At 45.0% G+C, this 27,054-nt stretch overlaps 1 protein-coding gene across 1 annotated transcript in view; it reads left to right on the top strand.

Annotated features, from left to right (window-relative positions):
• ITGB3 (integrin subunit beta 3) overlaps positions 1-27,054 on the top strand; it is a 417,587-nt gene that overhangs the window by 219,476 nt on the left and 171,057 nt on the right. The window contains exons 11-12 of the mRNA XM_086923834.1: positions 12,486-12,708; positions 19,755-19,855. Of these exons, the coding sequence (XP_086779960.1) occupies positions 12,486-12,708; positions 19,755-19,855 (324 nt within the window). The remainder of the gene's footprint in view (positions 1-12,485; positions 12,709-19,754; positions 19,856-27,054) is intronic.

Genomic DNA, 27,054 nt, shown 5'->3' with positions numbered 1-27,054 from the left:
CAAATATGACGGATATCCTGTCCTCCATACTATATTTTGCATAGGATATAATGGGATCGTAATACGGGAGACGCGATCTCCGTCATGTTTGGGATGGAGTATTCCCCTCCACTAAGATCTAGATCAGGCCCTTTGTTCGAGGGACAGATGGAGGAAGCATATGAAACCACAATCACACCAACACCACTTGCACCATCAAGACATAGAGTAACAGTCTCTCCAGTGCCAGATTTCCACAAGAGTCAGAGGAGCGAACAACGTCCAAAGAGAAAACACAACCTGCTGTAAGGAGCCGACGCATGAGCAGAAGACTTCTTCAGCGCCGTCGCAGTGAGTCCCGACTAAGAAAGTCTAGTTTTATAGCCAGTACAAATGATGTAGATGCATCAGATGTGTTTGGTTGTAGAGGTCTCAAAGTTGACAGTGCAGCACCTACAAAAATAAAAACATAATATCTGTCTATACACGGTTAATGTGGTATGATTGAAAACATTGCAAACGTAAAATGTGGCTTAATACCACCACTGAGGAGGGATCCAAAATGATTGATGAACATTTTAAGGAGTTAACGGAGGCTGTTACCACTTTATGTTTAGGGTTTCTCTTCCCCTGTCCTTTCTCCTCTCCGTGGATTGATCTTTATTTTTAGTTGTGTTGGAATGCATCCTAGCGCAGAGACGCACTGTCTTTAGTGTATTCAGGCGCTTAATAAATGTTTTTATTATTATTTTATTATTATTATTTTAAGGTTTTGCAGTTTGAAAATGTAAATAATAGGTGCCGGCCAGCTCATGTGTCAAGTAGATGGGTTCACAAGGTCTGTTAATTGGCTTCTCATGCTACGGCCACTTTATCAAGGCTCGCAGAGAACATGCAGGCAGAGATGGGGCACTGTAGCGGGGATGCTGCACGTGGTCTTGTGCAAGTCACAAGTGCTTTGGAGAATATACAAACTTACACATCTCTGCTACTGGTGAATTTAGTGGGGGTGACAGTGAAGTGGCTTCGAGCCTCAGTAGCCTTTCTGTATCAGACGTTATGAGTGTGCGTCGCAGTCGTAGACAGGCTTAAGGTAGGGATATCTCAGGAACTTATGTTAGTGCCACAGGAAAGGGAAGTGGCGTGAGAGATACAAAGAAGCATTAACAATATTTCTAATCTTTTAAATATTACTTTGTGTACCTTGGTTAAAAATTGTTATTTGGCAATGTGTACTTGCTTGTACAGAATACAATATTTTTTTAGAGAAACAATTACAATTTCCGGTATAGATGCACAAGAAATAAAGGTAAACTGATTTAGTTCTAAAGCAAAACTGTTGTCTTGAGTTTCAAATATATTTTTATTTATAACGTGCCGTAGAAATAATGCAAAGCGATGTCTTCATATAGCGCTCTTCCTTCTCTTGCGGCATCCTTTGTGTGATGTGGTCGTTGTTGCTGATCCTCATCATCGACTGTGGCTCTGACATGATGACTGGTACTCCTCCTCAAGTAACCATGGTGTGCAACATAGCAAATGGTACATCTATCTTGCAGTATATAGCAGGTGCACACTGGAGAACACCATCACTTTTAGGGAGACAGCGAAAACGACTGTTGTCCATTCAATCACTGATCTTTATGGGCAGCATTGTCGTGGCAGCAAGTGATGGCTCCTAACATGTTAAAAAAAAAGCATAATAATTAACAAACGAACTGTGAAACTATGGGTATCATATACCTATGAACATTTGAGAGCAATTACCTCGTAATTAGTCGCCTCCAAAATTTCCTTTAAGGCTTGCATAAATACCACTATGTCTAAACATAAAGGAGTCATGTGTGCTGCCTAGAAATCTTGCAACTATATCTGTTATCTTATCGGAGGCATTATAAACCACGTGAATGTTTAGAAATGTGCATTCTTCCTGTTTTTAAAAAGACAATGTGAGAGGTTTGGCATATAAGGACACGAGTACCACCTATACATCTAATACTGTGGAATTGAATTATTCTACACAATTTTGGCTTTGCTAATTGTTGTTCCTGTGCAGTTGTAGGAAAACGAATATAATAATTAATTCTAATCAGCATTGCATCCAGAAAACCTCTAAAAAACCTGGATAGTGCACTTTGAGAGAGCCCACCTACTGCAGTAATTACACCATGGTAACTCCAAGAGGCTAAGAGGTGCAGCGAGCATAATATTTGCACATGGGTGAGGGTAGAATTGCTCCTGAGAGGGTTTCTCTGTAGCTGTGGCTTAATTTCAGCTATGAGATTTAAAATAACAGCCCTACATAGTCAAATATTTCCTCCTCTGCTTGTTGAAAAAGAGTAACTCTAACTGTAAATATGCTCTCCTGTCTCTCCTCTTCTGCAAACCAGCCTGTATCCTCGTATGGTTGGGATACCCGTCACCCCCTCCCAACACACTCCCCAAGAATGGGAAGACGGAAACGGTTCTTGAACTTTTGAAAGGCGGGAGGGAGTTACCCTCCTGGCCGTATTTATTAAAATATGAAACAAAATTAAAACATTAAAATAACAGTTTCATATCATGTACAATTTCATTTACACATTACGATGTTTCTTGGCTAACCTTAACACATCTCTAATACAAAGGTTCTCCTAGCCGATTCTAAAACATCCTGTAAATGCATTTCTCAAAATTCAAATTGTACATCCTAACATTACGGGCCAACGGCAAGGTCGTAACCGGTGTCAGATCCCTAAACCAGAACTCCCCCCTCACTTGTGAGGGGCGGGCGCACAGAGGACTGTCCCTCTGTGCCAACTTCCAATTTCCCTTGTCTTAACGGGGGCCCCCTATTTACTCGACGCCATCTTAGTGGTCGTCCGAGGACTCGTGTGAGGTGTCTAGAAGGTAGCGTAGACCCCCCTCCCACCCCACACTGCTTACCACATCTGCCGTCGCAGATGTCCTGGCCCCGGGAAATTCCCAGGAGGGGCCCGTAGCCCCTCCTCCCCAGGGAGGGGCCTATGACCGCCTTCCCTTTCGGCGGCCCCATCCTTAGAGGGGACCGCCTCCCCGTTTGAGGGGCCCATGGCCGCCTCCCCCCGGGCGCTCCCATCCATAATGGGTGACGCCCCCACCTCTAGGGATCTTCCAATTACTGCTCACCGATGATGACCTTACCGCCCGACCAAAATAAATACGACATTTTTTAAACTAAAGAGGATGGAAAAAACAGTTATACTGAGCGATTCAAAGTATAAACTCCAAATAAGCACTACATTTAACTCTGCTGCAACTGTTTTGCCGAAATACATGCTGAAAGAGCAACCACTTTATTACATACCAAAATTACCAACTTTATTCGAAAACAACCTGAAAAAGAAATAGTATCATGTCACTCGACTTTATTCCAAAAACAAATCGCTATCATCAGGGGCTGGTGGGTGGGTCAAAATTGGCTCCTTGTTCCGTCTCGAGCTCACGTGCAACGGGGAGGTGCAGCTTCTGAGCACAGGAACAAGAGGATGCTTCCTTGGATTGATGCTCCTTTTATCCTCCTTCGGGCGGGCGTGGACCCTCCTCCAATCCGCCCACAGGGCGTGGCCAACGGTGTAGGTGTCTAGGACAACCCCTCTTGGGCGGGAAAAGGCGCGCCCCGGCTACGCCGCTTCGGGCATACCAGCCGAGACTCGCCTCCCGCCCAAAATGGCTTCCTGGGGGGATCGGGGTACTCCACCATACGTTCGGGGGGACCGAGCGGTCGCCCCTTTCCATATGGTTGGGATACCCGTCACCCTCTCCCAACACACTCCCCAAGAATGGGAAGACGGAAACGGTTCTTGAACTTTTGGAAGGCGGGAGGGAGTTACCCTCCCGGCCGTATTTATTAAAATATGAAACAAAATTAAAACATTAAAATAACAGTTTCATATCATGTACAATTTCATTTACACATTACGATGTTTCTTGGCTAACCTTAACACATCTCTAATACAAAGGTTCTCCTAGCCGATTCTAAAACATCCTGTAAATGCATTTCTCAAAATTCAAATTGTACATCCTAACATTACGGGCCAACGGCAAGGTCGTAACCGGTGTCAGATCCCTAAACCAGAACTCCCCCCTCACTTGTGAGGGGCGGGCGCACAGAGGACTGTCCCTCTGTGCCAACTTCCAATTTCCCTTGTCTTAACGGGGGCCCCCTATTTACTCAACGCCATCTTAGTGGTCGTCCGAGGACTCGTGTGAGGTGTCTAAAAGGTAGCGTAGACCCCCCCTCCCACCCCACACTGCTTACCACATCTGCCGTCGCAGATGTCCTGGCCCCGGGAAATTCCCAGGAGGGGCCCGTAGCCCCTCCTCCCCAGGGAAGGGCCTATGACCGCCTTCCCTTTCGGCGGCCCCATCCTTAGAGGGGACCGCCTCCCCGTTTGAGGGGCCCATGGCCGCCTCCCCCCGGGCGCTCCCATCCATAATGGGTGACGCCCCCACCTCTAGGGATTTTCCAATTACTGTTCACCGATCATGACCTTACCGCCACAGGCCGGATAGTTGACCGGCTATCCGGACCCCCCCACAAAACTCCTACTTAAAGGTCATGGCTGCACAAACTCTTTAACCAAGCTACGAAGTCTCCTATGAGTAAGGCATTCCCCTCCCGGGACAAATGGACCCCATCCTCCAGATACATGTGGTCCCCCCGGATACATCCATGAGGAATACAATGCAATTTACCTGTACGAAACAACCTACCAAGTTTGTTATTTACTTTCTTCACCGACTGATTTAAAGCTGACACAGAAATAGCCCCCCGCCACACCTTCCGCGGAATCATGTGTGACCATGCAACCGTGCACCCCGGAACCCTTTTCGCCAACCAACTTACTGTGGATAGGATTAACTCGAGCAGTACTCGTCGACCAATGGTCACCAAATCATTGCCCCCAAGATGCACTATGATTACAGATGGCGGTGACCTTGTCCGCCCTAACAATCCCTCCATAAAATTTTGAAACTGGTCAATACAGAGCCCGCCCCTTCCGTAGAAGGTCACCCTGTACCCGTATTCCCCAGCCATGTGAATCATGTCACCTGCTTTGAATACGTCTGCGGCGCGCCTCACGTATGAGTGGCCGACGACCCACACCACTCTTCCCTCAGCCGGTGAGCTTTGACCGCTGGTCCCCAGGTGTCGGGTCAACTGCACAATCCACCCGCAAAGCCTGCTCGCGAAACTGAAAACCAAACAGAAAACAAGAAGCGTGAGTGCATGACATTAGCTTCACAACATGTGCAACCGCACATATCTCTTATAACAATTCGAGGACCAAAGCCCCAACTGTTTCACTTTATCCACACTCAACCCCCTGGCTGTAGCCTCTGTAGCAGCACCTATCCGGAAAGAGTGGGTCCCAAAATCGCCCGGGTTCAAGCCCGCTGCCTCGATTGCCATTGTTAACACCCGCTGAAACTGAAACCTGGTCAGTGGGGTGGCGTCGGTATGTCTCAGCAAGGTCCCCCCCCATGATGCCGCCCTTTGCGCTAAGTACTCCTCTACGCATTTCACTGGGCACATGTGGGACCCTAGCATGCGCTGAACAACCACACTGTCTCCGATCGCTCCCTGATCGGTTTTGGACTTGGCTATATTGACTACCATCGTGTCACCTTTAACCTGGATGTGTTCTCGACACAGACCTCCCCCCGTATCCTGCTTGTTCCTTGCTACCAGTTCGCTTATCCGCATAGCCCCATGGAATGCTAATGCAAAGGCGGCCCGGAACAGCACTGTCTCAGACTGAGATGAACAAGTCGCAGGGAGTACGGACATTAACTGGGACAACCTTTCTAGCCCTATCGGGCGCCTCTCGTCCTCTCTACGACCTTCAAGGCGTTGCCACCCGCGCAGCGCCTTTTTTACTAGAAAGGACGCTGTGGGGTCCTGAGTGCCATGAGCCTGTGCCATGAACGCAATGGCGGCTCTGTGTCTATTGGCTGTTGCCACTGATCGGCCTGCCTGATGCAATGATACCAGAAATTTCAGAACATATTCTTCCTGCCCCCAATGCTCCCTCCTAGCTGGACCCAAAAATGCCCAATAGGAACGGAACGCCCCTTCATATGCTTTCCTTGTCCTGGGGGCTAGACTCTCTCCCACGAGGTTTTGTAATCCGGGGCACCGAGAGACCAGAGAACTTCGGGAAATGGTGCCGCCACCAAGTCCGCAGAGGGCAGATGGCCCCGGAAGGCCTGCATGTGGGAACGAGAGAGTGCATCAGCCGCCTGGTTCAGTACCCCAGGCACATGTTTTGCTCTAAAGTGGACGTTTAATTTCATACATAGCAGGACAATTTCTTTCATCAATCTCAAGATCAATTTGCAGCGTGCTGCCTGATTATTGACACATTCTACCACGGTCATATTATCCGACCAGAACACCACAGTACGATCACGAAACCCCTCCGGCCATGTCTTCAAGGCCACTAGAATAGGGAACAGTTCAAGAAACCCAATGTTACCTGTGAGCCCACTCTCGTGCCACCATGCCGGCCATGTTCGTGCCGACCAATGACTACCAAAGATGGCGCCAAAACCCACACTCCCTGCCGAGTCGGTCCACAATCCCAGCTCCTCGGAGGAAACCGCTGGTTTGTTCCACAGGACACGACCGTTGAAATCCGCCAGGAATGCCAACCATATGCGCATGTCCTGGCGAACCTCTGCCGAGAGTCTTGTGCGGTGATGCCCTTCCCTAAGGCCAACCATGGCTTGAGCAATAGAGCGAGAAAAGGGACGAGCCATTGGTATCACTCTAAGGGCAAAATTAAGCTGACCCACAGCCTGCTGCGACTGATGCAATGTTACTTTCGTCTCGCCAATACATGTCTCGAGCGAGGCCTTAAATTTCAATACCTTCTCCTTAGGCAAACGGAAGCACCCCTCTTCAGAATCGAGCTCAATTCCTAGAAACTCGAGTGAAGTAGACGGCCCCACTGTCTTGCCTGGCGCCAGTGGCACGCCAAATCTTCTCATGAGATCACAAAATTTACTCAAAGCCTGCGCACATTCCGTGTCCCCGGCTGCCCCCAGAAACAGAAAATCATCAAGGTAATGCATAACCTGCGTAAAGCCTGTGGCTCTGGTGAACGCCCATTGTAAAAAACTACAGAATTTTTCGAAATATGCACACGAGATGGAGCAACCCATTGGCATACATTTATCCATGTAATAGCGTCCCTGGAACACAAAACCTAACAGACGCTGATCCTGTGGGTGTACCGGGAGTAACCGGAACGCTGACTCGATATCAGATTTAGCCATCAGCGCTCCGGGCCCCAGGCGATTCAACATGGCGACGGCCTCATCAAAGGAAGCATACCGCACCGAACAAACTCCCGGGTCAATCGCATCATTCACGGAAAGACCCTTAGGAGCGGACAAATTATGTATTAACCGAAACTCACCTGGGTCCTTCTTGGGGACTACTCCCAACGGTGAACAAACAAAATTAGGAACCGGCGGGTTCGCATATGGACCCGCAACCCGACCTCGGGCCACCTCCTTTGCAATCTTTGCCTGTACTACAACCGTATTCTGTTGAACCGACAGTTGGTTTTTACACAGTGCTTCCCCCCGAAAATCCCCCGCCGAGATGCGGAAACCACACAAGAAACCGTCCCTCAACACCCCGGCGGAGACATGATCAGGGTATTCGTTCAGCCAGGGGATCATTGCCATTATGTCGATGGGAGTAGGTAGCAGCGCCCCTCGGTCGTCATTAGACCTGTTTGGCGCCGCCTCTGCCCCCTGTATCGCCATTCTTGGCTCTGCATGAACTCTCGGGTGTGAAGACTGTTCGCACCCTGCACACTCCTGCCTGAACTTGCACGTCCCCTGTGGTCTAGTGCACTTGCCCCTGTTGAAGCTCCAACAGACCCCTTTCTTGCCCGAGCTCCCATTACTCTTTGTGTGCTGATCACTACCGGCGCCCGCTCGAAAGGGCACCGACGGGGAATGGCGGGAAGGCTCTGCCCCATTCCCGCCAAACGAAGACGGCTTTGTCGGGTTTGACCTAACCTGTTGCTGCCAGGAAATGGAGTCGAAACAATCCCACGTCAGGGATGAGTCGTGCTCCTTGGCCTTACGAAATTTGTTATCATAACCCAACCATTGATCACCATCGTACGATTCATAAAACTCCATTATTCGTGTCTGGTAACAAGCCAATTCCTGTAACACCTCGGGCCTACGTTCCCCCATGATTGCAGTGAACATCCCAAAAGCCCTGGCCCAATTAGCGATTGTCTCATCAACTCTGAAACCCGCCATCTTTGCTCGCCATACACTTGGATGCAACAATTCCTTCTGATTCCTAACGTGTTCTATTTCATAATGATCAGTCAATAGCTAAAACATGTTCACGAATTTATCCGCCCATATCATTTCCTTTGTGGCCAACGGGATATGTTGCACCAACTTTTCCCTCCTTGAGGGTAACGACCCCTCCCCAGCCATTGGCAACGGCTTCTTACCCGAATCAGTAGCTGAACTCGCCGCTGCCGCTGTTCCAACGCCCGAAGACGGTTGTTCTGCTGGAACCTGAGGGGGAACAAAAGGACAAGGTGCCTTCGCAGCATCTCGCGATTGCCGCAACTGCTTCATTATTAGTTTGGCCTCTTCGGCCGTATCACCTGGAGCTATGGCACCCTCATTATTCTTACCCAACCACGCCGCCAACTGGGCGGCCAACTCGGGTGGCATATCCCCCTCGTTCACAGGTGTAACTACAACAGGGATCGGCTGTCCTGCGTCCGGGATCGGAACTGGGGCCTCTACTGGCCTGACCGGGCTCGCCGGAGGTGACTCGGGAACCGGAGCCTCACCCCCTGCCGCCCTGTTCCTGGCCCTTATACCTCTCCCGGCTGGGACTACCCCCGGCATTGCTGGTCCGATGACTTTCTTGGGCCGGCCCGTACCGTTCATGGCCGCCATCTACTTCTTCATGTTCGCCATGTCCTTCACCAGCATACGAAGCATTTGGTCGGTGCTAACCTTCTTTCCGACCCTTTTGCCCGGCATTTTCTCACGATAGTCGACCGAAAGGTCCTGGAACCAAAGTTCGAAGCGCTAAAAGAGAGAAACACAAAATTAAAAATTCCCAAAATTGGCTCCTTGTTCCGTCTCGAGCTCACGTGCAACGGGGAGGTGCAGCTTCTGAGCACAGGAACAAGAGGATGCTTCCTTGGATTGATGCTCCTTTTATCCTCCTTCGGGCTGGCGTGGACCCTCCTCCAATCCGCCCACAGGGCGTGGCCAACGGTGTAGGTGTCTAGGACAACCCCTCTTGGGTGGGAAAAGGCGCGCCCCGGCTACGCCGCTTCGGGCATACCAGCCGAGACTCGCCTCCCGCCCAAAATGGCTTCCCAGGGGGATCGGGGTACTCCACCATACGTTCGGGGGGACCGAGCGGTCGCCCCTTTCCATTCTTCTCCCCATCACGTACAATGTAGGCATTGTGGGAAACGCTGATGCATCCTGGGGCTGTTTATGTAGGTTGTACCTGGGTACCACATATTTTGAGTTGATGGCAAACTTCACTTTCAAAATACACATTCTGCGACTAGTCACAAATTTGTGAATGCTTTGTATATTGTAATACCAAATCGGTAATAAGAAATCACAAAATGGAACTCGCTATTTGGAGTCGCAAAAATACAGATTCGGTAAAAATTGGTTCTCTAAAACTCCAAGCAAATGCCTTTCATACATACAAAAAAGGGCTTTTTACTTTTGCAAATGGCCTTATCTTGTGTATCAAACCATTTGCGAATGGAAAAAGCCTTCGTACACCTGGCTGTGATACTTAAAGGACTTTACAGAGTCCTAGAATGTAACATGCACATTATTTCTGAGCTCAGCTGTTTTGATCGGCACCACACGTTTGAATAATAAAACCTACAAGATATAGCAACTTGCATCGTCTGAAGCCTTTATTATGAGTTAAGAGATACCAATATTGGTCCCGATCTATAAGAAAGGGGATCGAAATACTCCGTCCTGTTATAGGCCTATCTCCCTCCTGGACTCGCTTGGGAAGATGGCAGGGCGGATCCTTCTCAATCGACTTCAGGAGTGGGCAACTGACCAAGGAGTAATATCTGATATACAATACGGCTTCCGTGAAGGCCTAGGAACAGTAGACCAAGCACTTAACCTTTCCCTCCTAGCGGGTAAATACATGGAGGCTAAGGGGTCCACACTTTACATGGTCTACGTCGACCTATCAGCGGCGTTTGACTGTGTAGCTCATTCAGCATTATGGAATATAGTGCTGAAAATGGGCGTTGACCCAGCGATTGTTGATTTCCTGCGTGAAATGTACACAGGAACTACAGGTAGGGTAAGATTTGGGACCAAGGGGGAACTTACAGGAAGCTTCAGGGTGGAAAAGGGGGTCAGACAGGGCTGCGTGCTGGCCCCCTTTCTATTCACTGTCTACACTAATGGACTGGAAGCCGCGATGCTTCAAGGCAGTAAAGATTTACCTACAATAGCTCGTCGGCAAATACCTGCATTATTATATGCCGACGATGCTGTCATTTTAGCAAGAACCCCAAACGAACTCCAATGTGCAGTAAACAGATATTGTACGTTCATGGCCACCTTGAACTTAAAGCTAAATGTTAAGAAAACCTACACTATGCAAGCCGGGAAGGGGTCTGGGAAGCACCGAAGGTTGTTTGTAAAAGGTGAACCACTAGATAGAACGGCAACCTACCCATACCTGGGGATAGTAATAGACGAGAAGTTTAAGTGGACCCCAGCGGTTAATGCCAGGAAACTTGCCTTTTTGAGGGAAACTGTCTCATTAAAAGCATTTTCACAAAAACTGGGCCAACGTCCAATACAAGTAATGAGAAAAATATATAATGCAAAATGCATATCCACGGCAATATATGGGGCAGGAATATGGGGATATGTAAATGTTGAAGCTATTCAAAAAATTGAGAATTCCTTTTTACGATATTTACTCGCGGTCCCAAGGAATACCTCCACATACGCATGTCACATAGAATTGGGACTAGACTATATAACAGACATCATAAAACTACAGCCAGTAATGCTGTGGCGTAGAATATGGGTTACAGATCAATGCCATTTAACGAGATCCATCATTGAAGACACTCTGAGTCTCGATCAGTGTAAAAAAATCAAATGGCTAACTTACGTCAAAGCAATTCTTGAGGACTTGGGCTACAAGAAATATTTTGATAATCCTTCTAGGATAAATGAAATTTCTAAGGCGGACCTAAAAAAAGAATGCCTGGCACATCTGAGGCAGATACGCCTAGTAACCGAGATCCACAAACAATCTGTTCAGAAAGCCATACTAGTGCAGACTGTTTTTGAATCTGAACCCTATTTGTTATATAATCTAACCCAATATGAAAAAATGCTGCTAACTCGCTTAAGGTTTGACATGTTTCATTTGCTAGTTTCCTTTCCAACCCAAAACGACTGGGCGTCCACACGGACATGCTGTCCATGTGATTTGGTATCTACACAATCAACCATACATACTATTCTATTCTGTAAATTCTTTGTAGAACCTCGTAGACGTTGGTTACTCCCCATCCTAAAACTTTGGGGGCTTCGCCAATGCCGTCCTGCATTCTTGGCACTACAATATTTAGAAAATGAAAAATATGCTAAAGCAATTGTACGTTTTCTTAAATTTTGTATTCAACATCGTCGCAACCTATGAATTGATCTGATTAGGAGAGATACAATGAAGGCCCACAAATTTCTAGGTTCTAAGATGAATATAAATTGTATGATATATCTTGCTGCTTCCTTTTTTATCAGATCTGCTTTTTTAAATGAATTCTAATTGTTTTTAGTATTTTAAAATTGTGATCTTAAAACACGATCAACTTTGTAAATTGTATTTTATGAACTTTTATGGTGTTCTTATCAAATGAACTACCGAATAAAGTATTTTTTGATTTTGATTTGATTTGATTTGAGTTAAGAGATACATTCTGATCTCTGTGCAAATGTCGAAATGTATCAGAGAAAAAGACCTGGAAAAAAGGCATAGCATGGACAATTTGGTGCAGTTAAACCTAATTCTGTTTGCTACCCCTCATGTTCCTGTAGAAAACTCAGAATAGGAAGTACTTACCTCAAGTAGTAAATAGCTCACCCTGTGGTAATGTTATTTACCACATATGGCACATACCACACCCTGTTTTGACAAACTTGTAATGACGATCCTTTAATATGTCTTACTTAATGATCATAAACTCCATATGTATCCATAATCTTTTCTATAAGTGTTTCCTCTCTTGATGCATCCTGAGACTACGATAACATTATAAATGTATGTCTTGTAGTAGGAGATCCAAACTAAGGTTTCCTGCACTTCAGAGCACAAATTTGTTCTGATATTTTCAAATGGTATTCTGAGTAAGTCTGAAGCATGTTATGTTTGTGCTTAACCATGTACATTTATTTGTTAACAGGCCATGGTCAGTGCAATTGTGGGGACTGCAACTGTGAGTCGGATTGGACGGGAGACTATTGTAATTGCACCTCACGTACGGACACCTGCATGGCCAGTAGGGGCCTGCTGTGCAGTGGACGTGGTCAGTGTGTGTGCGGTAAATGCGACTGTACCCAGCCTGGCTCCTATGGAGTTACCTGTGAGAAGTGTCCCACCTGTCCTGATGCCTGCACTTTCAAAAAGTAAGTGAGAATTCAATGGTTCTTGGACATGACTTACTCTAGCCTGAAAACTATGCAAACAAATATTTGACAATTGGAATAGAACAAATCATGGTAAATTGTGGATTTGTCATGAAGATGGAAACCTTCTCAGTGCTTGAGCTCGTGCTGTGCTTGTGATTGTAATTAGAATTTTTTTTTAAAGGGACTACTTACATCCCCTACCTGCTATTTGTTGGTCTGCTTGTCAATTTGTTTTCCTAGCTTTTAATTGGATGTAGCATTTTAATTCCTCTTGGTTTCTGGTGATTTGAGGTTTCTTTTTGTGTTCTTTTCTATTGATGTGTATTTCTTTTCGGTGAAGCCACGACTAAGTACTCCTTCCTTTTTACCATTTCATCAGTTTTTCATGGACCTACTTGTTTTTTTGTCTTGAAGCTTGTTTGTTGACTGCATGTTATTGGTGCAGCTGCTCTATTTTCACTATTTGGATACTTTAAAGCATTTTATTTAGATTATTTTTACCATTCAGCCTTGGTGACTGCAGCTCTGCTTTTATCAGAACACATCTTTTTTTTTCTTCTTGTGTGCAGATGTTATTATTTTATTTTTCCTAGTGTGCGGACTTGATAATTTTTTCTCGATCTCGAGCACAGATTTTCTTATTTGGATGAATTAGAATATTAAGTTTCTTTTGTGTCTGCATGTAGAGCACGTTTTTATAGGTACAAAGAAAGAGCATGTAACTGTTACATTTAACCCTGGGCATACTTTGCATAGTAGCGCAACGCGTAGCTACGCGAAGTGCACTTCGCACTACGCACACTACGCATAGCCTCGCGAACTGCATAGTGCTGTAGGGAAATGCTGTTTGCACTGATTTCACAGTGCCTGATGCTTGTCCGCACTGTGCAATAATTGCAAACGACATCTTGCACAGTGCAAGTGGTCGTTTTCTGCCGCTCAAGTACATTTGTACTCGAGCGGCAGCTTTCTCAACGCGGGCTGGTAGTTTCTCATCAGGAGCGGTCGCGAGCATATGCGACCACTCGCAATGAGAAACCTGACCTCCCTGCTATGAAAATCTCACCGGGAGATTTATTTTCCACTCTCGCGATCGGCAACTTGATGTTGCTGATAGCGAACGAGGAAAAAGTCTCGCCTGGATGTTGATTTTGCTCGCTCGCAGTCGCCAACTTGACGTTGAGGACCGCGAGGAGGCAAAAAATGCCTGCTACGCTATGCGTTTTTGCACTGTGCTATGTGCAATTCCCGTAGTCGTAGTAGCGCAAACTACGAACGCTCCGCAAGCGTAGCGTAGTACTACGCCCAGGGTTAGTTACATTTCATACGGATTTTGATATCGCTCACAGAATTTTTTATTAAGATTACTTTTAATATTAAGTGACTTTGTACTCTGCATGTGGAGCACTTTTTTATAGTTACAAAGACAGCACATACTGTTAGATTGCTCATAGAAAACTGTTTTTTTTTTCTCCTTAATTTTGGAAACCACAACTGAGGAACACATGCTGCTTCTTTTCTTTGAAGACAGAAAATATTTATGTTTGCAAACGTGTTTTCACATGCACAAAATCAAAGCATGCAACTGTAACATACGAATCATTTAAACAGGAAAACATTTCTCTATTTCATATTAATGCATTTACCCTGAAACTTTTGATGGAAATAAACGGTGTTTTCTTTCACAGATCTCATTATTTGATGCAAATGCTTTCATCAGTTAGATCAGGATTGTATTTCATTAGCAACTATCAGTTCTTGTTTGTGCTCGCACAAACTTTCAACCTGAATTCCTGAATTTACAAAAAACAATTAATTCTATGTGCTATCTCATACTTAATTTTGTGGCTCACGCTTGAGAACATCAAATGCAGCACAGGTGACTGCAATAGGCAGATAACCTAGTTACGATCCCATTTGGGTTTTGGGTGTTAAATACTTTGTATCCCTCTACAAATGCTTTAGTTATTCCATCTCTTATGATGCTCCTTTTGTAACATTTCAATTAGGATTCTGTGTATGAAGGCCATTTCCTTGTTTGAAATCAGGCATGGAAATGTGTTGTGCCAAACAATTCAAAACAGAAACAATTATCTTTTACCCATTTTAAACATAACTACCAGATGATTTATTGATTCTATAGATCTACTGCGTCTCCATGCATTCACCAGGAACCTTCCAATAAAAAATATATATTTTAGGCATTTAACATATGCACTGTGTCTGTGGAAATGACACACCGTTATTTCTATGTAGAGCTAATCTTTCTTTCCTGACAGGTTTAAATATTTTTGGTCTTCCATTTTCACATACATTAAATACGCTGGTGGCCGCATTATTATGTACTCTAACAGTCTAGGCAATTACATTCAGAGCTGGAACATTTTAAAGTACAAAACCCACATATGAGTCTCAGCATCACCTTAACATTTGGATATCTTGAGCAGTTCATTGTTTATGGCCCATTCACAGTCAAGACTTCTGAAACTGTTGATTCAAAGGATAAGATCTCTTCACAGGAAAGAGGCAGCCAGCCTTTAACACAATCTCAACAATGCTTGCTTTCAGCATTTTCACTCTGATGTTCAAAGCGCATGACTGACTGTGCCAAGTACAATGCAAGTTTTGTTGAGAATTGTGTTAAAGGATGTATGCCTCTTTCCTGTGTTTGTTAAAGTCTGGAGCTCATGAGAGAGAAAGATAGATAGAAATCTAAAATATCCAGGATAAAATGCCCACACCTCCTTTTTAGTCTGCATATCAGATACCAGTTTAGGTTGTGTAAACCTTTTATAACAGTTTGAAAATCTGCACACCTCATATTTCCCAAAATTCTCAGAATTTCTCAGATGTGCAATTTTGCACATTTTTGTCCCTCAGGGTCTGGTTTGAGCAGCAATTTCTCGCTGGAGTCATTTCAGCTCAAGTCACTTACCTTGCCAACATTTCGTGTGATTTTTGTTTTTAATGTGAGGTACACCCTCTCGTTAAATTTCCACATGACACACTATGATTGAATTTGGGGACATTTTGCATAATTTCACACACCTTTGGTGAAATTTACCACAAACAAATCATAAATTGGCATTCCCCTATTTACAGCGTATTATATTTGCAGAATTCTGTTGCACTACTGCTGAGATTGTCAGCCTTCTTAACTTCGAAGCTACCTGAAAATTAGCCTGTCCATCTCCCCTTCCCCACCACGACACATCTTGCAAAAATGTGGTTTACTCCCTACCATGAAGGTCATGGACTCAGGGACCTCTGTTGTAATTCATCTTTTTGCAAGTGACCAAAAGAACTCTGTTGATTGGTTCATGTCGCTTTTTCTCACTGGGTCTCCAAATATAAAATATAGTGCAAGTTTTTATGATGCAAAAGCTAACTGTACAGTATAGTGTGCCAACTGCTTATTCACATCCCCACTCTAGTCACATCCAAGGGCTGTATTACACAGTGCCTTGGGGGTGCATTGGGGGGCTGCAGATGCTTGTGCGTCCACTTCTGAATACAGATTGCACCAGTGCACATGTAGCACTATCAAAACTCTATGGGGGTATTGCTTCATTAGCCTGGAAGCATGACCCACGCTGAGGGAAAAACTTTGCCTCTACGTCCACACTGTATTATGGGCATGTGCTTAAAAGTAAAGACTGTGCCAAAAAAACTATCCCCCCAACACAAGCACTCTGCGACAACCTCGCACTGTTTTTCAAGGACAAAATTGAGGCCATTATCCAAAACTTGAGCACCTCCCCTTCACTGGCCCGTCAAAATGGCCCCAGGTATAATACTACCAACTTTGACTCGGTCAACCCAAGGTGCCATCCCATGAACCGCCTGCGGGCATTCCCCCCCATTTCTGAGGCGGATTTCGACAGCTTGGCTCGCGGAATCTCCTCGGGCTACCCGCTTGACCCTTTACCCCCAAAAACCTGGAAGGCCTTCGGAGAAGAACTCTTCTGCACCCTTTGCAGGATCTGCAATCAATCCCTAGGTTGCGGACTTGTTCCGGCTCCCTGGAAACAGGCTCTCATTACCCCTCTACTGAAGAAACCCTCCTTGAACCCCGAGTGCCTACAGAACTATCGGCCAATCTCCCTGTTGCCTTTCCCGGCGAAAATCGCCGAACGCTGGGTGAGCTCCTGTCTCTCCAAACACCTGGAGCAGAATCACATTCTGGACGAAATTCAATTTGGTTTTCGTCCGGCCCATGGCACCGAAACAGCGGTTCTCACTGCCATGGAGGACCTTCGTATGCGTGCAGACAGGGGCCAGGCAGTAGCCCTGATCCTGCTGGACCTGTCTGCCACATTCGATACGGTCAATCACGTGATTCTGATGAGGAGACTAAGGGAGGCGGGGGTGGACGGCACTGCGCTGCTCTGGTTTCACTCCTTCCTACGGGATAGGAAGCAGGCCGTCTCCCTTCCCCCGTTTCAATCTGCCTTCTCCCCGGTCTCTCATGGGGTGCCCCAAGGCTCGTCCATCAGCCCCATCTTATTTAACGTTTACCTCACACCTTTGATTACGTTAATAAAATCACATCGGCTAAAAGCCATAAACTACGCTGATGACACTCAGCTCATCCTCTCGTGGGAGGGTGAATAATCGATCCCTCTGGAATCGTTTCACGATTGTTTGAGAGATACAGCAGGTTGGCTGCACGATAACTCCCTGCAATTTAACTCCTCCAAAACCGAGGTCTTGTTCTGTCCCGGAAGCCGGATCCCCCGGCTGTTCCCTGCCGAATTTTGGCCCCCAGAAACCCCGGATAAGCCACAACCGGTAACCTCAGTCCGCAACCTCGGTGTCATGATGAACAACAAACTTAGCATGGAGATGCAGGTTGGGAAAACAGTGTCCACCTGCTCGGCCCTTCTGCGCTCCTTACGCAAGATCATGCCACTTCTCCCCTCTCAGGCACGGGCACTAATTGTCAGGTGCACTATTCTCAGTCGCCTCGACTATTGCAATGCGATGCTGCTCAAAGCCCCAGCGGTACTACTGGATAGTCTCCAGAGAGTTCAAACAGCCGCTGCCAAACTGGCCCTCGGCTGGAATAGGAGATCCTCGGCCACAGCGGCATTGGCCGAGCATCACTGGCTCCCCTTGAAACAGCGAGTGGCTTTTGAATCACTCTGTCTTGGTTTTTAAAGCACTGCACGCAGTCGGCCCAGCTCCCTGCAATCTATGTTCTCCTGGTACTTCCCTACCAGAGCCCTCCGGTCATCCACAGCTCGCCTTGTCACAGTGCCAAGATTCAACAAGGTCAGGACCGGAGGAAGATCCTTCAGAGTTGCAGCCCGAAACGATGGAACAGCCTGCCCCTCGACATTCGCCAAACAACTGAACTTCTGCCTTTTAGAACGCAGATCAAAACCTGTCTCTTCCCCAAACTTTAAGTCTGGTACCTCGCTCGGTTGCCCCCATTACCTTACACCTTAGGAGTTATTTATTTTTACAGCGCCAGGATACCTGCAAGGTGACAGCCGCGCTATACAAATGTTTTAAATAAATAAATAAATAAAAATAAAGATGTTGTCTAGATGCGCAATAACTTTACACCGCAAAGAGACAGAACATAAAATGTGTGCCACACTTAACCCCCCACTTCTCCAAGAGTGACTCCTTCATAGTTGGGGGAGGGGTGCATGGGCATATCAGCCATCTTCCTATAGGCGGGTTGAGTTACTCACTACACCAGCCAGTAGGAGGATCTCTGTCCCCCATTCAGAATCAGGCTAGATGCCGCCTACACTGTGAAAGGTAGCCTGCTTCAAACAACCGGTTTGCCTCCCAGAGTACCCGTGACTTCGCATCTACCCTGGGATAGTGCTTAATCTGTATTAGGGCAGGGCCGGACTGGGAATAGCAACCAGCCCTGGCAGATTGCTGTTCATCCGTCCCTGGGAGCAGGGGTCTAGTAAAATGCACTGCTCCCGCTTTTGTTACAGGGGGCTGATATTACAACAGCAAAACCCACCCCAGTGACAAAACATGCCCCATGGCCAGAAAACCGCCCCCCACCTCACCGCCACAAAACCGGCCCCCACCCCTCCTGCTCACCTGGGAAACACCCAGTGCCCGCTACGGCCAGTACGACCCTGAATGGGGCTCACTGACCCTGTTTGCGCTAAGCACACCTTGTTAAAGGTGTGCTGTGATGCAATCAAGGGCAATGGGCCTATGTATGATACAGCAGGTAGGATATATATCATCCGTTTCTATTGGTCCCTTCAAACACAGTGCTGTTTTAAGTGCAGTACCTCATCTCTGAATGCTCCTGCTGTAATAAAACTGTTCACTGTAAGGCACTGCGCTGCTACTTGGACTTAGGTCCATGTTATATCAAAAACCTGAAATAAATAAAATATTTTTGGGAACAGAAAAGGTTTATGCATGAGACATGTCCATTCAGAGAGTAGATGACAAATATCGGATTCATTGCTATGGATGGTTCCATTTATTTATCCTCCATTTTTACTAACAAAATAACATTTGTGAAATATAACTAGGAAGTCAGATTAAGAACAAATAAGAAACGAATCCAGCCAAGAAATAGGTACTTTGCAGTTATTTGGAATGTTTGTTTTATTGTTAAGTAGGCAGGAAATTAAAATTGTCGCCGTGGCTTTTGTTCTGAAATAATATGACTTGACATGCTTAACAGAACACACAACGTCTGCAATATTTTCATTCTTTTTGGGGAAAGAGGAAAATGGATGTACTAATTGTGCATGAGAATAAATGATGGAAAAGAGCTATCATTTTAGAGTTTCAAACTGGTCCAGTCTCATCAGGAGACCTGTATCCATTCTAATGTTTTGATCAACAGCACTTTGTACACTACAGCTTGTAGATTGACTTTTTCAAGTATTTGTATGAGCCTACATCGCCCAGCATGCGGTGCTGTCTATATTGTAAATTCTGAAGACATGGGGCTAGATGCTGCCTCTGCAGCTCTGTCCTCCTGATCCAAAGACATCGGTTGGGTGTCTGCATCAGACCAATGAAATTCTTCCTCTTGTTGCCAACAGGGAGTGTGTGGAGTGTAAGAAATTTGAGAGAGGTCCTTGGTTCGATGATGGCTCCTGCAAGAGGATTTGCCGCGATGAGATTGAATCTGTACAAGAGCTCGGTGAGTCACGCACATATGACTTCCAGTTACCAGAATGTGCTACATGTTTTTTTGTGGTGAAACTGACTTACAGGTGCACTGTGTGGCTTTATGGGTCAAACTGGTGCTGTTTGCTCAATTCAGGTCTGAGCCATGCCAGGTTAACCTTTCTCCAACCCCAAAAGAACAATGGAATCCAATGGAGCTGTATTTTCTCTGTCGCAAACGCACTATTTCAGACTGAAATAACATTTTGATCCTCACAGTGATGGTGTTCACCCAAAACCTATGACATCACCAATAACTGATCACCGTAGTCTGCTTTCTTCTCTTCATTCCTTGATATTGATGGTAATGTGATTCACTGTCCTTCCTTCTTGCCGTGTTAAACTTTATCAGTTCCTTGGAAGGGGCTCTCTCTTCCTGGCCTCTGTATCTTGCAGGGTTACACAAGGCGTTATAGTTGACTCATTCATCTTTACTCTGTATACTATTTCTTTGTTATAGTTGAGCTCTTCTGCTGAGTTTCATGGATTTGTTATGTTGATGAACCCATAATTCTTTTTAATGTCCTAATTTCATAACGCGTTCCACATGTGGCGATTCCTGATTTACTGTCTGTCGTTGATTCCTGGATTGGTGATCAACATCTTAATCCTAATCTTAATCCCCTAAAAATTGAGATGCATTTCTTTCCTCCATCTTCTACGTATATTCAGCACTTTTTAAATGTGTCTCTCACCTCTTACTGTTTCTACTATATCTGAACATAACCTTGTTGTTAATTTCACTCCTGTTCCTTCAATCTCATATTGTTCCTACCAAATCTGCCAATAATCCTGGTATTATTTTCAATTATTTGGAAACATTTCAGGACCACATTGTATCAGTCGTATATTGTGTTTTCACAGACATAACACCAAAAAGATTCAACCTCTTCTTCCTTTCTTATCAGCTAAATATCCTATTTATCCGTTTTTGTGTCTCATCTACAAAATTACTTCTGCAGTCTCCCCTCAATAGCCCCTATTACGAGTGGCCTGCTCTTTGGGACGATATTTATCGGACCCAATAAAATCCAAACTCCACTGGGTCAGACCCCATTGGGTCCAATAAATGACTCCCAGTAACAGGAGTGGCGCGTGTGGGTAAGAGCGGTGGGGCAGAGTGGCGGGAGGGGGGGGAGTGGACAGACGACAATGAGAGTAAATAAAAAAGAAAACCACTTACCTTGCGCTTGCCGCATCGCCAAGTCAATGATGCGTCAAGTGCAAGGTAAGTGTTTTACTTATTTCTTTTATTTACCCTCATTGTCGTCTGCCAACTCCCTCCCCCCCCACCTTGCCCCACCACCCCACTGCTCTTACCAGCATGGACCGCTTCTTCCCAGTAATGAGTTTGTTCCTGATAATGGAGACTAATATGAGGATTTTGGTGCTTAGCGCAAGATATCCATGTGTCCCGGGAGGTCAGCCAAGTTCATTATTACATCTAAAAGCAATACAGTGTGTTAATAAATGATTAAAATATTTTAAAAATATGAAATTTGTAAGTTATAAAAATGATGGCCAACCCTGGCCCTACTGCAGATGGGAATAGATTCTAAAAGTACGGTTTGTCACAATAGGGAGCTCATTATAATGATAAACATTCATCTTTAAAGTAGCACAATAATCGCTAGAAACACTCCTAGTAATCTTTGCTATCAGGATAATGTAGGCTGCGACCGGGATCCGTTCTGTAGCACATTGAGATTGCATCGTTGTTAGTCTATTGTTCCAGAACAAAGGGGCCAGAATACGCTTCTGCGGGGTGGCAGATTTTATGCAAAAAAAGAAGAAAATGGGCTACTCTTTTGGGCTGCCAAGTTTACAATTTTATGCACCACTGCCAATGTTTCTGCAGGACCATTTTGCAGTATAAGATAGTAAAGGCAGGGTTCCGAGTCCACATTTAAAAATGCATAGTCCGTGGAGCTTCTGAGACAATTATATCAGGGTGGGTTCAAAGTCCATCATAGTTTTAAATTGTATGTAACCTACCCTAAGTCTGCTGACGTACTCACAGATTTACTCTCGAACTCAGTTTATCAAGCCCTGGGGTCAAGTTTTGGAACCCTTCATTGCAAATCCCAACTTCACAATACTGGGAGATTTTAACTTCCATTTGGATGGGAAGGGATGTAATGATTCAATAACCTTTCTTCAACTCATGACTAACTTCGGCTTCACCCAGATGGTTAAATCCCCCACTCATATTGCTGGCCATATGTTGGATTGTATTTTTACTAACCATACGGGCATGGTAGTGGAAGATATTCTCCCAATAAGCTGGGCAGACCACCGGGCAATGACTTTCAAAATTGTACTGCAGACAGGGGTAGAACAGGTGTAGTGCAAACCTATATCATACAGAAATTGGAGCTAGAGTTCTGTCATTGATATAAACTCTGCGCACAGAGGGTCCTAATTGAAATACAACTATTCACAGGGATGGATGGCAAAAGATTTTAATGATTGGATGAAAGCCGCAATCGATCAGGTTGCTCCAGTTAAAAGAAAGGTCTGAACCAGAGCTAAGGTGTCCACACCCGGATTCTCAGACAAACTGAAAGACCTCAGACAACAGTGTCGGAGGCAAGAACAGAAATGGAGGGCAAATCTCACCCTGGAGAATAAAGAAAACATAAAGAGCTGATACTCCTGTATCAACATCCCATTGTAGCGGCCAACACCTCCTATTATGAGAACAAAATTAGGTCTGCTAGAAACTTCCCTAATGAACTCTTTAAGGTGGTAAAAGAGCTCTCTACTCCAACAGTCCATAGAGAACTCACAAAGTTACTGCGGCAATGTTGCGGTCTACTTCAGAGACAAGATCCTGAAGATTTACTCAGACTTCAACATCATTGAGGATAGGTCTTGAATGAAGATACCATAGCGCTCATGACAGAAGTCCGACAAGTACACAAGTCCATTGCATATGGTTCATGGACAATAAATCCAGTAAGAATGACTTTATTGAGTGCACTACATGTATCATTAATTCAATGACCAACCCATGAATCATCACAATATGTGACTTTTTTCAAGGTTGCAAATACATGAAATCGCACTAAGGAAAGGGATAACATACAAGATTTCATTTAGTATCTTGTGAAACGGTGTGATGAAAGAGCCAAGTACTGACAGGTATCTGAGAAGTGCAAATGAAGAAAGAAGAACATGTTTAGAGAAGTAAAAATGTACAATACCACACCAAAGTAGTTGATAAGAAGAGGATGCAGTGTCCATGTAGATATCCGTTAAAGAACCAAAGGCCCAAGTACAAATGGATAGTAAAAACCACAACTGCCGTTAACACGCCAAGTAAAGACCAAGAGTTTCAATCACTATGAGGGTCAAGTCAAAAGGATAGGTGAACACATAAAAAAATGAGTCTGACCTAATGAAAGTACGAGGAATACCCAGGATTTGGGGGGAGGCCTATAGAACTTCAATGTTACATTCTGGTCTAGGTAAAAGAAACATGACAGAACTCAGTATAAGTGTGATTTGAAAGTTCAAACATACAATAGAAGCACGAGTTCACATCACACTATGCAGCTCTGGGCAATAAGCATGCTTAATCTCCACAACGGCCCCCCGCGGCGGGATGCCTGGCTTTCACCTTGGGGATGCCCAGTACGGGTTATCTCACAGGGAAAGGCCAGGACGGGTTCACAATGCAAGCGCCGAGATGCCCTAGGGTAAGTCGAGCGCTATATAAGAACATACATACATACATGCATACATACATTGAGGTAATCTGTAAGGAACCAACCTAAAATTGGTATTGCCAACCCCAAGCAAGTGAGTAAAATGCTTGCAGTGGCATACATCCTGGATCCTAAGATAGGGATTGAGGTGCTGGCTATGTACTCAAAAGGTGGCTAAATATAATAAGTTAAAACATTAAGAAAAAAGTCACAACTAAAGTAAACATCTGGTGCTCAAAAGGATTTTTAAGAGATATTTCAAGTGGTGTACCCTTTCTGATATTTGTAAGGGAACCAAATTGATATGGCTATGAGTGTCCCAAAATTTCATTCGAGTATACACATAAGTAGGATCTTTTTATTAACTTGGGATTGAATCCCTGTCTTTGGAAGGAAGCAGTAGTTATTCCTCTTGGAACCGAATGGGGACCCAGAGGACCTCAAAGCCATCACCCCATCTCTTTACTGGCTGCGCTGACAATAAGGCTTGAAATATATATTAATCATGAATTGGCTGAGTTTATCGCTTTCCAGTACCTTTTAGATCCATCACAGAACAGGTTCAGAAGTGGTCACAACACAGAGTTGGTACTGGTTGTCTCTGAAGATTCCATTAGTTGCCAAGAAGACCTCTGCTATTTTAGATCTGTCAGCGGCATTTAATACAATATCACTGTCCCACGTGGAGCAAAGATTACATCAGGCAGGGGTGAGGACCACTGCTCTGGACTGTCTTTGTTCCTTTCTGACAGATAGGGTCCGAACAGTCAGCTGCGGCAGTTTTAGAGCAGAGGCTTTCAAGCTCACTTGTGGGGTTCCACAGGGATCCTCCCTTAGCCCTACCCTATTCAATCCATGTGTCTCCCCTCTCGCGGAACTGGTGCACTCGTTCGGCTTTCAGGTGTTTTCCTATGTGGACGACACTCAAAATATTGTCTCCATATCAGAAAATCTGCAGCTAGTGCCAGACAAATTCAAATAATGTATGAATGGCCTTAGTACCTGGATGAAGGACAATTGTTTAAAATTGAATACTGAAAAGTTGGAGATCTTGTTATTTGGGCACAGCATTCGGTGTGGTCTGAACTTTGATAGACAGAGACTTGTGATCCTTTACTATTGCCGCTTGAATCTGCGAAAAATCTGGTGGGTATTTTTGATAATTCACTTACTTTTGATGCCCGGCTCAGCAGAACTGTGAGCTCCTCCTTCATTATCAGAACCTTGAAAAACATATTTTTTTATTTTCCAGCTGAACTCAGAGTGGCAGTGGTCATCACTTTAATTACAACTCGCTTAGACTATTGTAATGCTTTCTTCTTGAACATCAGCGAGTCCTCGCTAAACAGAATACAGGTCATTCAGGATGCAGCAGCCTACCTGGCCCTGAATGTGCCTGGACATCTTTTGGTGAGAGCAGGCATTAACTCCCTTCATTGGCTGCCAGTCCGAAAGAAGGTGATATATAAAACTCTTTGTATGGTACATTTGGCTCTTCACCATGAAGGGTCAGTGCCTTTCAGAACAGCGTCCCACTGGTGCATCCCTAAAAGACTGCTCAGCTCATCATCTCTAAGGAAGGTGACCATCTTGAGGTTCCGCAAGCCCAGGTGGGGTGGCCACTCTTTCTCGGTAGCGGCAACTAAATTATGGAACTCAGCCTGTACACATTGCAAGTCTGGACTCTTTCCTTTTATTCCATAAGCAACTTGAAACCTGGCTTTTTTCCCTTCCTTGATTGCAGCTCCATGGTCTCCATGGATATTTTCCTTACTATTGTCGCGCTTTGACGCCTTTGGGTTTAGTGCGCTTTACAAATACTACTCCATTCCATTCTCCAACTAGTTTCCTTTGCTCACTACAATACTTGTGCGTAAATTAGCTCACAGATCACTACATCCTGTTGCTCATAATGTGTTTTTCATATGGTTGATTCACTGGCTTATATCGAGATCATCCATAGTAAGGACTTATTGGAGAGTTAATCGATAAACTTCAAAATGTGGGTTTAGATATATTTTTGCAAATAGTCAAATGGGTCGCACTTCCATTACCGCATATATCACAATTAAGAGGGCCACTCGTAATGAGGGCCAATATAATCTTCCAGTCTTATTTATTACTCCTTTGACTCATATTTTCAGCAATGCTAGGACAGGGCTTTAAAAGATGGGGGGAAAGTTGATTGCTGCACAATGCGGGACTTGTTTGGCAAATGGCAAGTTGATAGTTCAAAGAATGCCAATGTGAACAGTGCCTGCAAATAAATCTGTGAGTACTTCACCCAATGAACAAAGAAGTGGAGGTTTGTTCATTTACTCTCCGAGAAGTATGAAAATGACAATGGACTGATTTCTTGCCTATATCTTATTTTAAATGAGAAGGAACAACAGCTTCAGAGATGTCAAGAAAGTTTGGTTAGGGAACTAGGTTGGGAAATATCTCAAGAAAAACTGGGGATTATCCAGTTAGATTTGCTGAAATGTAATACTAATGTAGGGCACAGGGAACTTGTGGGTAAATGAAGTGTATTATATGGTGTGGTTGTGCAACCTCGCCATGTAAACACTTACCAACCTCTTTAGGTCCTGTAGGTTTCGTCTGTAAAACCCTCAGCTCAGCCGTGGATAGCTGTGTCACTGAGCAGCAAGGTTTACACAGAAGAACATGTGTTAAGCATTTAAACAGCACCAAAACAACTAAAGAAGAAATCAACTGGACACTCAATAAATCCAACACCACTTTATAAAAATAGATCATATTTGTATAAGTTTTTAGACGCTAGAACGAAAATGATCCACCAAAGGGTTCAGGAGAGATAGATTTCACAAGCAATAATAAATCAGAGCAATTTCATTCAACCACAAACAAGCCTTCGCAAAGTCAACAAATTGGACACTTACAAACTGTTTGAAGGAAAACTTAGGTATGTATCAATGCGTTCAGTTGGAAGTACTTGCGGCAACCAACTGTTGCAGGGAGCTAGTCACGGGGACCAGCAAGTTCCTCAAGAACAGTTTCCTTCACTGGGGAAGCAGTCCTTCAGCAGTTCCAGGCACTTTTTCCGCATTGCAATGGATTACTATAGAGTGGTCCTGATGCTAAGCATGAAGGATCCTAAAGATGCTTCAAGGATGCTGTTGATGTGATGCAGTCCATGTGGGTCTACCTGCAGGGATTCCTTGGTCCTGAAAGATGGTGAGGGAGTCCTAGGTGTAGGGTCAATGTCCCCAAACTCCTCTATGATCTGGCCTAACTCCAGTCACCCGGTGTCATGTCATGGGCCAATCCTTCCTGTGTCGATAAATCACCTTTTGAGAGTTCCAGCAACTCTCCAACATCACTCCCAAACTCAGTGAACTCAGGTGCAACTCTGTGCATCAGGTCTTGGTCCTCGGTGCTGCACGGCAGCGGGGTAGCGGCTTGAAGGCTTTGGGCTACCAACTTGCCCCAACAGGCTTTT

The sequence above is a fragment of the Lissotriton vulgaris genome, chromosome 5, assembly GCF_964263255.1.
Source record: "Lissotriton vulgaris chromosome 5, aLisVul1.2, whole genome shotgun sequence".
Taxonomy (NCBI): Eukaryota; Metazoa; Chordata; class Amphibia; order Caudata; family Salamandridae; genus Lissotriton; species Lissotriton vulgaris.
Note: the sequence above shows the minus strand (reverse complement) of the source record. Positions and strands in the feature narration are given on the sequence as shown.